This window comes from Octodon degus, unplaced genomic scaffold, assembly GCF_000260255.1.
Source record: "Octodon degus isolate 3935 unplaced genomic scaffold, OctDeg1.0 scaffold00061, whole genome shotgun sequence".
In the NCBI taxonomy this organism is placed as follows: domain Eukaryota; kingdom Metazoa; phylum Chordata; class Mammalia; order Rodentia; family Octodontidae; genus Octodon; species Octodon degus.
This window is the reverse complement of record NW_004524637.1, coordinates 3,977,701-3,990,372: the sequence shown is the minus strand read 5'-3', so window position 1 is coordinate 3,990,372 and position 12,672 is coordinate 3,977,701. Positions and strand designations below refer to the sequence as shown.

The 12,672-nt window shown below is 36.9% G+C and overlaps 1 protein-coding gene across 6 annotated transcripts in view; it reads right to left on the bottom strand.

Moving 5' to 3' along the window:
• Positions 1 to 12,672, bottom strand: part of Senp6 (SUMO1/sentrin specific peptidase 6) — a 97,594-nt gene that overhangs the window by 40,238 nt on the left and 44,684 nt on the right. For 5 of the 6 annotated variants that reach the window (XM_023718677.1, XM_023718678.1, XM_023718673.1 and 2 more), the window contains 2 exons: positions 10,463 to 10,850; positions 6,152 to 6,381 (listed from right to left, as the gene is read on the bottom strand). In XM_023718677.1, coding sequence (XP_023574445.1) covers positions 6,152 to 6,381; positions 10,463 to 10,850 — 618 coding nt within the window. The remainder of the gene's footprint in view (positions 1 to 6,151; positions 6,382 to 10,462; positions 10,851 to 12,672) is intronic. The other variant, XM_023718676.1, reaches the window with a different exon arrangement.

Sequence of the window (12,672 nt, the reverse complement as noted above, 5' to 3'; positions counted from 1 at the left end):
AGCACAAGGTCCTGAGTTTGATCCCTGGTACCACCAAAACAAAAATAACAACAACAACAACAAAAAAAAAAACAAGTAAAAAAGAAGGGAATTACATGAAACTAAAATGCTTCTGCATAGCAATGAAAACAAAGGGGTAAAAAAACTATTAACAGCTAAGAGAAATATAGAACAAAATACCTGCAAAGTACACAACTGAAAAAGAATTGCTAGCCAAAATATGAAAGGTAGAGAAACAACTCAATAGCAAAAAACCCTTAATAACTCTACTGCTGGGCAATAGACTAAGCAGAGATTTCTCAAAAGACAAATGGCCAATGAGTATATGAATAATTGCTCAACATCATTAGTAGAAAAAAGCAAATCAAAACTCCAGTGAGACACCACTTTACTCCAACAACACAACTGCCAAAAAGATTTGAGGATAATAAGTGAAGGGAAGAATATGGAGAAAAAAGAGCCTTTGTCCATTGTTGCATATTATTGATGATAAATCACAATGTCATACTGGAAACAGTATGAAGGTTCCTCATAAAATTTAAAATAGAACTACCAAATGATTGAGCAATCCAAAAATGGAAATGAATATATCAAAAGGAAATGAATTCAGTCTGCGGGAAAAATGAACATTTGTTTGTCCTTTTTTAAAAGAAATAAACATTTGAACACTCATGTTACTGCAGTACTATTCACAACAGCCAAAAAATGGAAGCAACTTTAAGTGTCCACCAACTGTTGAATGGATAAAGCATATGCAGCATCACATACAATGCAATATCATTCAGGCATAAAAAAGAATAAAATCCTGTCATTCACGAAAATATGGAACTGGAGACCATCATGTTAAACAAGTCAGGTGCTGAAAGACAAGTACCAGATAACTTCACTTACTTATCGAACCTTAAAACAATCTCCTAGAAGATGAATGGTGGCTATCAGGGACTAAAGAAGAGTATGGCATAGGGATGGATGGGTCAATCAAATAGTAGTAAAAAAAAAGTTTTGTGTGCTACTGCATAACAACGTGACTATTGATAATCATAATGTATAATACATTTCCAATAGAAGGTAAGATTTTTAAGTTTTTGCCAAAAAGCAATGTTATATGTTTGAGGAGATTTTAACCTGACTTAATGCATATTTGAACTGAAATATCACACTGTACTCCAAAATTATGCACAAATTTTATATTTTATATATCAGTTTAAAAAATGAAAAGAATGAAAGCAAATGTGAGTCTCTATATCTCTGATTTTTAAAACTGTTTTATTCAGGTCTACTAACAACTTAGCATGACCATTTCCCCAAATTATTTATTTATAGAAACCTATTAAAGAGGTTTTTAATTTGTTGGGTTGCTTTGGTTTTGGTTTAGTCCCTGACTTCCTAATAAGAGCTATTTGGCTTCCTAATAAAACAATGACTTTTTATTTTTTATTAGGGGAGGGTCTACAGGGTGTTCAGGTTCTCACTACTCAATCGGACTCATAGTGATCCACGAGCTTATAGCCTCCCAAGAGCTGGGATTATAGGCACCACCACGCCTAGTCTCAATTGCCATCTCAGGGTGCCCCGGGGCGGGGTTGGCACAGCAGGCCTAGGGGTCGAACCCGTGGCCCCTGTACCTGCTTGCAGGGGCTTTAATATGCTGAACAATCTGACCGGCCCAAAAACAATGAATTTTAAAAGTTCTCCAACCGAGCTGGGTGTGGTATGGCATGGTGTAAATCCAGCACTCTGGAGAGCTGAGGCAGGAGGGATCACAAGTTTGAGCTCAACTTGGGCAACTTCTGAACTTAGCAAGACCATGTCTCAAAAACAGCAGCAAAACTAGAGATGTAGCTCAATGCATAGGTCCTATGTTCAACTCCCAGTACCCATAGAAATGTTTCAGCTGCACAGAGCTGATACAACAGAAGGTAGCTTTCAAATCTCAGTGCTCTTCACCCTCCCAGAGAGTGACTGACACGGGCACTGGACATCCTCTGGGGCTTCAGTGTACCAGTCAGAAAACTCTTCACCTAACAATTTGAACAATAACAACATTGTTTTTCAAACTGAATGCTTCTATGCTGGATATCTACTGTATTTAAGACATTTCCAAAATGTCCCCATTACCAACTATCTCCAACAAGCACTTCTATAGTAAATCTTACTATTTGCCAAATTGCCCTCCAGTAATGACACACCAATTTATAACCCTAACATAACTTTTATTGAAATACCAAAATAGACACAATGCTATAAATTAAAAACTGTGGTAGTATGGATGATATTTAAATTTTATATTCACTACTTTGGTTACTAGCTTTCTATATTTCATTAATTTCCTTTACTCATTATTCAGTGGTGTCTAAGACATTAAAAAAACTGGGTTATGTTGGCTTACATTTTGCCACACCATTCATTTTTCCCCTCCACTAGCATTTACCTATCAAAATCTTCTTTATGGTATTCTGGTACACTTTGTTTCCATATTTTCATCTGTACTTCCAGGAACCTTGGCATTCAGTCACATACATAACTTTTTAACATGCAAGTTTTTTTTTTATTAAAGTTATTTTTATAAAAACAATATACACAAATTTCTTTATCTTGATGTTCTTATTTAATACTCTGCAGAAATCCTAAAAGCCACTGACATGTACCTTGTTTTCATTTTTAATGGCTACATCATATAACTGTATCATAACTTATTCAGCCACACACATATTACTGACCAATGATTTTTTCTCCAGTTGTTTGTTAATATATAATCATATCAAAAGATACAGCCTTACATACTGGAGCTGAGTTAAGGAATTCCCTGGAGATTCACGGGAACTAGTTATTTGGTCACATAGTACACAATTCTAAAAAATTTGAGGAGGCACTTCTGGTAAGCATCAGAGAAAGAGCCTCTCTGAGTTGCTGTCTAGACACTAGAACACAGCAATATGAGGAAGACAAGGAACACCATGGAGAGATGTAGCAATCGAAGGGGACTCTGGACCTGAGGGACTGCACTAGCTGCGAGTGAATGCTGTGGGACTAGATGTTTATGGAAGAGGGTAACTGGATGGGAGTCATCTTGGAGAGGGGCCAACTGAGTTCAGAACTCAGAACAACTTCTGGGTCCTTCTAGTGGCTCTCAGCTGAGTTCAGGCCCACAAAAGATGCAATGATAGCTGCAAGCTGAACTGGTCTGGTCCCAACCAGTACTTCTGGGGAAATCAAGGCGACACATCTGTCTCACGCTGAGATGATCCACTACATTGCCATAAAGTTATTGCTGTTGTCCTGAGATAAGTCAACATGGATCTGAACTGTTTCCACATGTTGTCTACAAGTGACAGCAGATACTAATGTGGGCTATTTGCTCCACTTTTTCCCCCCTTCATAGTTTAATCTTGTTTATATTATGTGTGAACATGGTTTCTACCTCCTCTGTGGTCTTGTTATATTCTTTTTTTTTCCCCCGTTCTCTTTTCCTCTTGTCTTTTGTACCAGTTTCCCACAGTTTGTGAGATCCTGCTTTTTCCTCCAGCCTTGTGGGGCTGTTTTTGTTTTTTTGTTTGTTTGTTTTTTGGTACCGGGGATTGAACTAAGGACCTTGCGCTTGCCAGGCAAGCGCTTGTTCTCCTGAGCCCCGGCCCTCAGCCTTGCTTCTAATCTTTCCCTTTTTTTTTTTGTCAACCCATTTAAAATATTCTGCCCAAGGGTAAATTCGGCATATTGCCTCAGGATTAAGTCCTCAGGATTTATTTACTGTATATGGTTTTGTTTTTAGACTTTGATTTATAAGTTCAAATCTAATTCATACAGTTAGAAGATGGCAAATTAATGGTTACCTCAGTTTGTAAGCTGTTTGATAGTACTGTTATTGCTGACTGTACAACTTTAGCAAAAATGACATAACTATTCTAACCAGCTGTTTTTCTGAGATTGTATAAGGTCATAGACAATTACTGTGGGTCAGTGCCAAAGAACCAGGGGCTGTACCAAGCAGGCAGCTTCTCATGCCCAACAAACTGAATAGGTAAGATTTTCCAGTAGACTCAAAGCCCCAAAACCAGATATGCCCAGAACATACCTTGGAGATATAGTTTCTTAGTAAGGGTTCTAAGTAACAGTAATAAAGCAATTCACAATATGCAATTTACAAGCATTAAATCAGGAAGTAAGCTAGAGAAGAGGAGAGGAGAGGAGAGGAGAGGAGAGGAGAGGAGAGGAGCAAAATGCAACCTCAGACATCCATCTCATCAAAGGCAAATACAGGAAGAAGTGAGAACAACTTCTAGGTCCTTCTAGTGGTTCTCAGCTGAGTTCAAGCACACAGAAGGTATAATGATAGCTGCAAGCCGAACTGGTCTAGACAACCTGAAAGCCCCCACCTGGCCTCACTGAGGTGGTAACAAAGCAGATGAATGAAACTCTAGGAAAAGACAAATCAGAAATGATTTCTCAGATGAATGCACAAATGGTGACCATATGAAAACAGTGACATAAGAGCAGACACATAAAAACATAGAACTTAAGCAAATGATGGAAATCACGAATGCCCAACGTAAGAAACGGAATCCATAAAAAAGACTCAAACAGATATCTAGGAAAATAAAAATTCCATTTTCTGGATATACTGAATGTATCCCCAGAAAAATCAGCCACTGTGAGGACAGAATCTCAGATACAGAAGACAAGCTTGTGGCTACTGATCATAAAACAAAGAGTTCTTAAAAAATAGCAAGGGACCACAAGAAATAAATCCAGCAGCTGCTAGATGATGCAAAGAAAAATACCACAGATTGACAGGAGTCAATGAAAATGCAGGATAGCATAAATGACATTAAAAAACCTCAGACATCACAGCAGAAAATATCATAGTCAGGGAAAGAGAATTTGACATACAAAGAAGTGAGGCATATAAAACTCCAAATAACAGTGATAAAAAAAATCAAACTAAAAAACCCCTAAGCTGCAGCCAAGCATATCATAGTCAAGATTCCAGAAATCCAACACAAGAATGTAATATTAGAAGCTGTCAGAGAAAAAGAAACAAATCATCTATAAAGGAAACCTCATCTGAAGTACAACTGACTTAAACCCGTAAGTCAAGGAGAATGTGGAGTTAAATATTTCAATCTCTAAAAGAAAACAATTTTCAACTGAAATTGAGATACCCTGTAAAAACTGTCTTTCAAAACTGATGGATAGTTCGATCCCTGGTGTGCAGTGCCGGCCCTGCCCCAGGGCACACTGAGACAGCAACTGATACTGGGCATGGTGACATGTGCCTATAATCCCAGCACTTGGGAGGCTGAAAACAGGAGGATCACTACGAGTCCAATCTATGTAATGAAATCCTATAGACCCTGTACTAAATATATTTTTTTTTTAATTGATGGAGAAATAAGATACTTCCACAACAAAGAACTTAAGAAATTCATGACTACCAAATCAGTACTACAAAAATGTTCTGATGGATATTCTAAAGAGCTAACTTAAAAAAAAAAAGAAAAAGAGAGAACTACAACTCCATGAACCCTAATAAAAGAAATCAACAACTAAATAAGAAAAGTGTGTGTGGGGGGCCACAACAAAAAAATAACATGACAAAGATAAGTCAAAATGTATCAATTGTAACCATCAATGTTAATGGTCTCAATTCACCAGTCAAAAGAAACACACTGGCAGAATGGATCAAGTAGCAAGTTCCAACAATATGCTGCATACGAGAAACACATTTAATTCAAAAAGAAATTCATAGACTGAAAGGCAAAAGATGGAAAACAACAGTCCATGTAACAGGAGCTGAGAAAAAAAAAGAAGGGGTAGCTATTCTACCTGCAGACAAAGTGAATATCAAGCAGATTGATTTAAGACAAAGAAGGTCACTGTATTCCTGTAAAGGGAAAAATCCCACAGGAAGAGGTAACAATTATATAAGCACATGCAATTATATAAAACAAGTATTAACAGAAACACACTGGTACTTTGCTGTTTTCTTGAATTTTTAACACTCAAATCCTATAATTTTTTATTATAGTATTTTGGAATAATCTTCTAAAGTGTTATCTAATCCCCAATTAATAAATAATCTTATATTATTGCAAAAACAGATTAATTAACATCTCAAAAGGGGAGACTTTCATTTGAATCAAGGTGAGAGTACCTGGTCTCTCATTCTTGCTTTCCTTGGCAATATGACTGTGTTTAGCTCTGATTCTGGTGGAATGCTTTTTGGCTCAAGCTCAGTTCTGCAGTGATTTTCATTCAGTGCTGCTTCTACTTTTCCAGTGGATGGAGCTGGAGAAGAACAGGCTGAGTCAGCAGGTTGGGGAGAGAGGCTGTCTCTTCTGTTACTCTTGTCACTGTCATCATCATCATCACTGGACAAAATGACTAAATGGTAATGAAAATTCAAAATTTACATTAAAATTCTATTTGCAATAGAATCTTGTGATTAATTTCTATCAGTTAAAGTGTCAATAAACTATCAGTGGAGAATACACTAGGTTTACTTTGAACAAAGACAAAATCCTTTATCTGATGAAAAGTAGTTAACTTACAAGAAAGCATACAACTTGGGATCTTTTAAAAAAATACACAAATGTCAAATTCATTCTAGAGCCCATTGCCACAAACCCAGATGGAAAACACCAGCAGTTATAAGAATTAAATGTAGGTTTACCAGTAGGTTTATTTCACAATTTCAGTAAGTTGAAGATATGACAGTACTTTATATACACAACTCATTCTCAAAATCACCTGCCTCTTAAATCTGTGAAATTTCACGTGGCCAAATAAATTTATCACACAGATGAAATTGTTAAACTGTAACTTGACCAGTGACTCTGCTTAGTAAGTCTTAGTAAGTAAATGAACACGGAAAAGAAAAAGACCTTATGAAGGTAATTTGCTCTTATACCTTGTAGTCATTTCTGAAACTAAGCAAATCCATCTTGACACAATTCCTTGGACTCACCCAAGGAATTGCATGTGAGTAAAATCCTATTTTTTTGCTATGGTTTATAATCTGGCTCCTTTGTATACTTTTCTCAATTTATTCCACTTTTCTCTTTGTGTTCCAAGAATATGCCACAAGCTTCTCATTTCCCCCAAATCTGTATTTTTATCAACAAACACTAGCTTCAATATCACTTCAGACTGATAACTCAGTCTAAAGTAAACACAGAGGTACCAAGTCAGACCAAATGACTTAAATTTTGTTGCTTTTTGTTGTGTTTACCTGTTCACTTGTCTTTCCTCTCTACACACAAACCATGACATTAAGACACTGTCTTACTCAATTCAGTGTATATCCCCAGAACCTAAAACATGGTACACACACACCTGCTCATTAAAATTGTGTGACTAAGAATGTATGAACTTGTAGGCAGTTTTACTATTTAGTTTACTATGGAGAAATGCTGACTTAATATTTAGTGATTATTATACATGTTCCAGAAGGCTACCAGACTTGCATCATTCTGCTTTTTTCTTTTATTTTGTTGTCCAGTTTCAGAAGCAGATGCAGATGCTGAATCTATTTCAGAGCTAGCAAACTCGTTAAATTTCTCTTGTGAAACTGGGGACACTGTTGTAAGGAGCAAATGATACACAATGCTTGGCATGGTGTCTGAGATGTGTGAGTATATGTGTGTATATAAACATATTTTTAAAAACACACATCATATGTACTTTCTCTAATATAGTTATTAAAAAGTCCACACACTATATTTTGAAAACCTACATAAAAGTATATACTAAAAAGAAAGCCCACCGCCACAGCAACCATCGAACAACAGTAGTCATGGCCCTCTGCTATCCCATGGCCGTGGGAAAACCACTAAAACCTCTGAACCTGTACTGTATGTATAAAACTTATAAAGCCCCAGCCAAGTGTGTTGGTACACCTCTGTAATTCCACTTACTTATGAGGCTGAGTCAAGAGGATATCAAGTCTGAGGCCAAGCTGGGCAGCTGAGAACGTCTCAAAATAAAAGTTAAAAGGGGATTGGTCTGCAGGTCAGCGTTAGAATGTTTACCTAGAATGTGCAACAAAACAAACCATAGCAAAAACCTTCAAAGCCCCAATGCTTTCATAGGATGGTATAATAAATTTTCATATTAAAATAAAGTTTTCTAAGCATGGTGGTACATGCTCAGAATCCCAGCATTCAATGAGGCTGAGGCAGGAGGATCACCATTTCAGGCCAAACTGGAAATGAATTCAAGGATGGCTTGCACTACACAATGAGATTTTGACTCAAAAAAAAAAAAAACAAAAAAAAAAAAACCTAAGAGTTGTGATTAATGTTACCATGATTACAAAGCAAATAAGGAGAATGTGCAAAGATACCATACAATTCATCAAATGTTCTCACAGCTGCTTTCCTAATTAGTTCTCCACAACTACGAGCAAGATTTAGTGTCTTTATTCTCTCCATGTGTTACACTGGAAGTGGTAGACTGGAATTAACTTATTAGAATTCCAGTAACTTTTCCATAGGATTACAAATGTGGATTCTTTTGGACTGAGACGGGATCCAGAAGCTCTTCTGTACCATACAGAAACCAAATTTCTTCTAAGTCACCCAATCATTGTTTTCTGTACAGTAACCCAAGCAGACTAATACAGGGTTCTTTGTGCTTGCATTGTAAAGGCCATTCACATCTACATCAATCAGCGTTTCTTCCTGCTTCCTTCACTCGGGCTCTGCTTCAACATGACTTCATCAAAGATGCCTGTTCTAGTCACATACAGTGTGCACACCTGTATTCCAGTCCACAGGGCAGCTCAGGGGAGGGCATCGTAAACATGAGTTCTACTAGACACCTTAGTGAGACTATCTAAAAACTAAAAAATAAATGCAAGTTTAACAATGATTAAGCATACTTTTAAAAAGTACACTACTGTCTCCAAAAGCAATTTCAACTTAATGAACTTATATTTATTATTGCATTCTTTTGTTAATCTTAATTTTTTTTTTTTTTTTTTTTAAGTATACATTTGCAGTACATAATCACATTCGTAGTGGAGAGCTGGTCCTGTATCTTTAACGTTGAGACTAAGGTAGATTAGAAGAAAGGTAGGGAAAGAGTCAAGGAAACTGTAGTTCTTATGTTGATCGAATTCACCCAAGATTATCCATATCCTTCTCCCTAGGCCTATGATTAGGCATTCCAGAAACTTAAGGCTCAGCCTGACACTTCCTCATTTATGTATCAATTTACTGCAGCCCGAAAATTTATAAAGACAGATTGGCCAGTATCTTAATTTCCTCAGACAAGGGAGAATTAAGAGATACCTAGAGGCTGGATGTACAGCAAAGGGTAATGAATGAGGAGCAGGATAAAAGTTGGCCTCTCTGCCTTTGAATTTTTGGTCTTATTACCCTAAAAGCTTGAGGTTAGACTCCTACTTAATACATACAGGCACAGTAGTTACTTAAGGAGTGTCTACAGTCAAATGTTTACCAGCCTTAGACTTACCTCATTTATCTTATCCCTCTTCAAGACTGAGGACCTCAAGATGAGAACTAAAGTAATTTCCAGCAACATGCCATTGCCTGATTTTACAATCTCCAGTTCCAGACCAGCTGAAGTAACTCCTAGAACTCTCCAGCCACTATTCCTAACAGCACCTTGGGTTCCAGGAAAAGCCATCCCAGATCATTCCATGACATTTTCTCCTCAAATGAGAGGGATTCTCCATGAATTTACCCCCCACCCACACATTGGTCTCCATGCCACATGACTCCTCTAGAGCGATGCAACCAGAACTAAAACAATGACCTATCAGATCCACCCCAGCCAATCCCAAAAGGCTGACCCTGTTCTCTTATGGGCAGTCAGTGTGAACCTCATCAATGCTGCACAAGCTAGACTTCTTAACTTTCCAATTCTGCCTGATAAATTTCCCTACACCCACACTGATGGGCCCTAAAATGTTTTATGTAAGAAAAGAGCCAATAAATGTACTCCTGGGGAAAGTTGAGGTCCCCATCTCCATCTCAGAAGACCTCCTCAAACCTTATTTGGTGACAAGACAATAATATAGCTATTAATTTGCTTTACCAATACATCTTGGGCTACACAGTGAGTTCAAGGTCAGCCTGGACTACATACCAAGATTCTGTCTCAAGAAAGAAAGAAATAAACAAAGCATATTGATTTTCCCACCCTCTATAACACAGTCTTGTCTATGGCTTTACTTAATTAAAATCCTAAAAATCATTCTACATAGGATTTTATCAGACCTCTCTCTCTCCTCCCCCTTATACAACCATGTATTCAACAGTTTATTCAATCAGTCCCCAATTGTTCACTGGGTTGATACAACACAATTTAAAAGAGCAAAATTAACCCAGGTGTGGCAGCACACAATTGTAGTGCCAGGTACACAGGATCTGAGGTAGGCCTACTACTTAAATCCAGGGATTTGAGTCTCAGAAAAACCAAAGAGAGCGAAAACACTTACTTGGATCATTTAGGTCTGACAGGCTTGCTTTTCTTGCTTTCAAATTTGTGATTTTGGGTATTTTTGCCCCAGGTAAAATGATTTTTCCATTAGTCTGTAAATAAGTATGTCTACTGTCACCATGACTGACAATTATATCAATTGGAACCTTTTCCACACTGTTCCCATAAAACTTCTTGGTTGTCAATCCTGTGTTTTGTGACTTTTGTCCTCCAGAATTTTGATGAATTGATGTTCTTAACAATGGTCCAGTAGCTTCATTCAAAGTTACAGTTTGTCTGCAATTTCTTTGTAAATCATTACGAAAAATATTACCACAACTTTGGCATTTGGTCTGATTTTCTTTTTCTTTTCCACATTTTGGGCAACATTCACGTTGTTCAGAAACCTTAAGTTCCAAAAAGAACAAAAGAAATAAAAGATTTTGGTATTTTAGGTAGATGTCAATGAACTCCCTTAAAAATGTCTCAGAACTCTGTTCTTGTCTCCTTGTTTCTCTAAGAGAAGACCCTAAATACATTATGTGCCTAGGAGTTCGCATCAGAGCTGGTAGGAACGCCAAGGCCGCCAAGCTCAGTCAGGTTAAGAGTGTCCTTCCGGGTCTGTGGTGGCAGGTGTGTGAGAACACCATGCAGCTAGTACTGACTGCTTTAACCATACCCAGTAATAAAGGCAGGCAGGAAACACTGAAGGGACTAGAACCTCACAGAAAAGCAGCTATTTCCAGGTATTTACTTTTACAATAAAGGATTGATACTAAAACAGAAAAAGCACCTCCTTACTATTAAATTTCCCAAAATTAAGATATAGAAGGAAATATATCCTGAACTATTTATTAGTATAGAAACATGTACTTCTGGAATCATTTGTACCAATTAGGAACAAAATGCAGATCAGCTGAACTAAATAAAATACTAAATTTTTCGTAATTTAACTATTTAATACTGCTCAATTAGTTTTCGTAAAATACAGATAAAATTAGTAAACTTATAAAGACTTTCCTTTTGAAACCAAAATCTGACCAAAACCTCCTTTCTCCTTTTTCATCTATGGAAAACTTGCTTTTAGTCTTTTCTGTCTCTTTGAGATAGGGTTTTATTATTTAGTTCAGGCTATCCTTGAACTCACTCACAGCCTCTCCAGTGCTAGGATTAGAGGTGCATGCAGGTCATCAGCAGAGAAACGTCTGTTAACTGAATAATATCAAATTACAAAGACATGCGTAATGGTGTTAAGAGTTCTTGCTGAGCAGGCTCAAGGCCAAGCTTGGTCCTTAGCACTAGCTGGGCTGGGAAGGGAGCTGCAAATTACCTATTCAAACTACCTACAACTCTCCACACAACCAACTATACTTAATAAAAATGGGCCTGTCTTTGATGAAACATCACTGAGAATGTCACTTTTATCACATATCAAGAAGTTAAAAAAAAAAAAAAAAGATATTTAACTGGATTAAATTCAAAGATTTTTTTTTTTTTTTATTAAGAAACACAGTGTGGAGATTCAGACTACAAATAAGAAAAACCCACTAACCTTGATTTCAAAGATTAATCAATGGCTAGCTATAATTCTTAATTTCCACTAAGAAAAAATAAGAACAACTGACAGAGATTTATTTTAGACATTAAAAAGATCACCAAGGCTGGATTTGGCTCAGTGGTAGAATGCTTGCCTATCAAGCCAGGAGCCCTGGGTTCAGTCCTCGGCACCAAAAACAAAACATAAAAATAAAAAATAAATAAATAAAATCACCAAGTTTTCAGCTGGTATGCCTAGTGGAGGAGCAACACCACTGTGTAGCACATACTTCTGAACTGGATCTGGTACCCATAAAAGACATTTATGAGAAATGTGAATAGGTGTTTGTCAACAGATGGCTATTTTTCAGTGCTGAGGCCTGAGAACTGCATTTTATTAGAAACACACAAAACACACACATATACAGACAAATGCAAGTATGAGTGTTAAATAGGTTCAGTGTTAAGAGGGTATCATGCCTACAAATTACACTTAAATGATGCATATATGCATATGTGTATGAAGGAGGAAACTACAAGGAGGGAAAACAAAAAGGAAATATGGAAAATGGGAATTTGAGGAGAAAATGTGTGGACATCATATTAGTTCCCCTGCCAACTGTCTGTAAATTTAAAACAATTTCAAAAACTTTTAGTAGAGAAATTATCTTTAATGTGTTACAAGGATGTAAA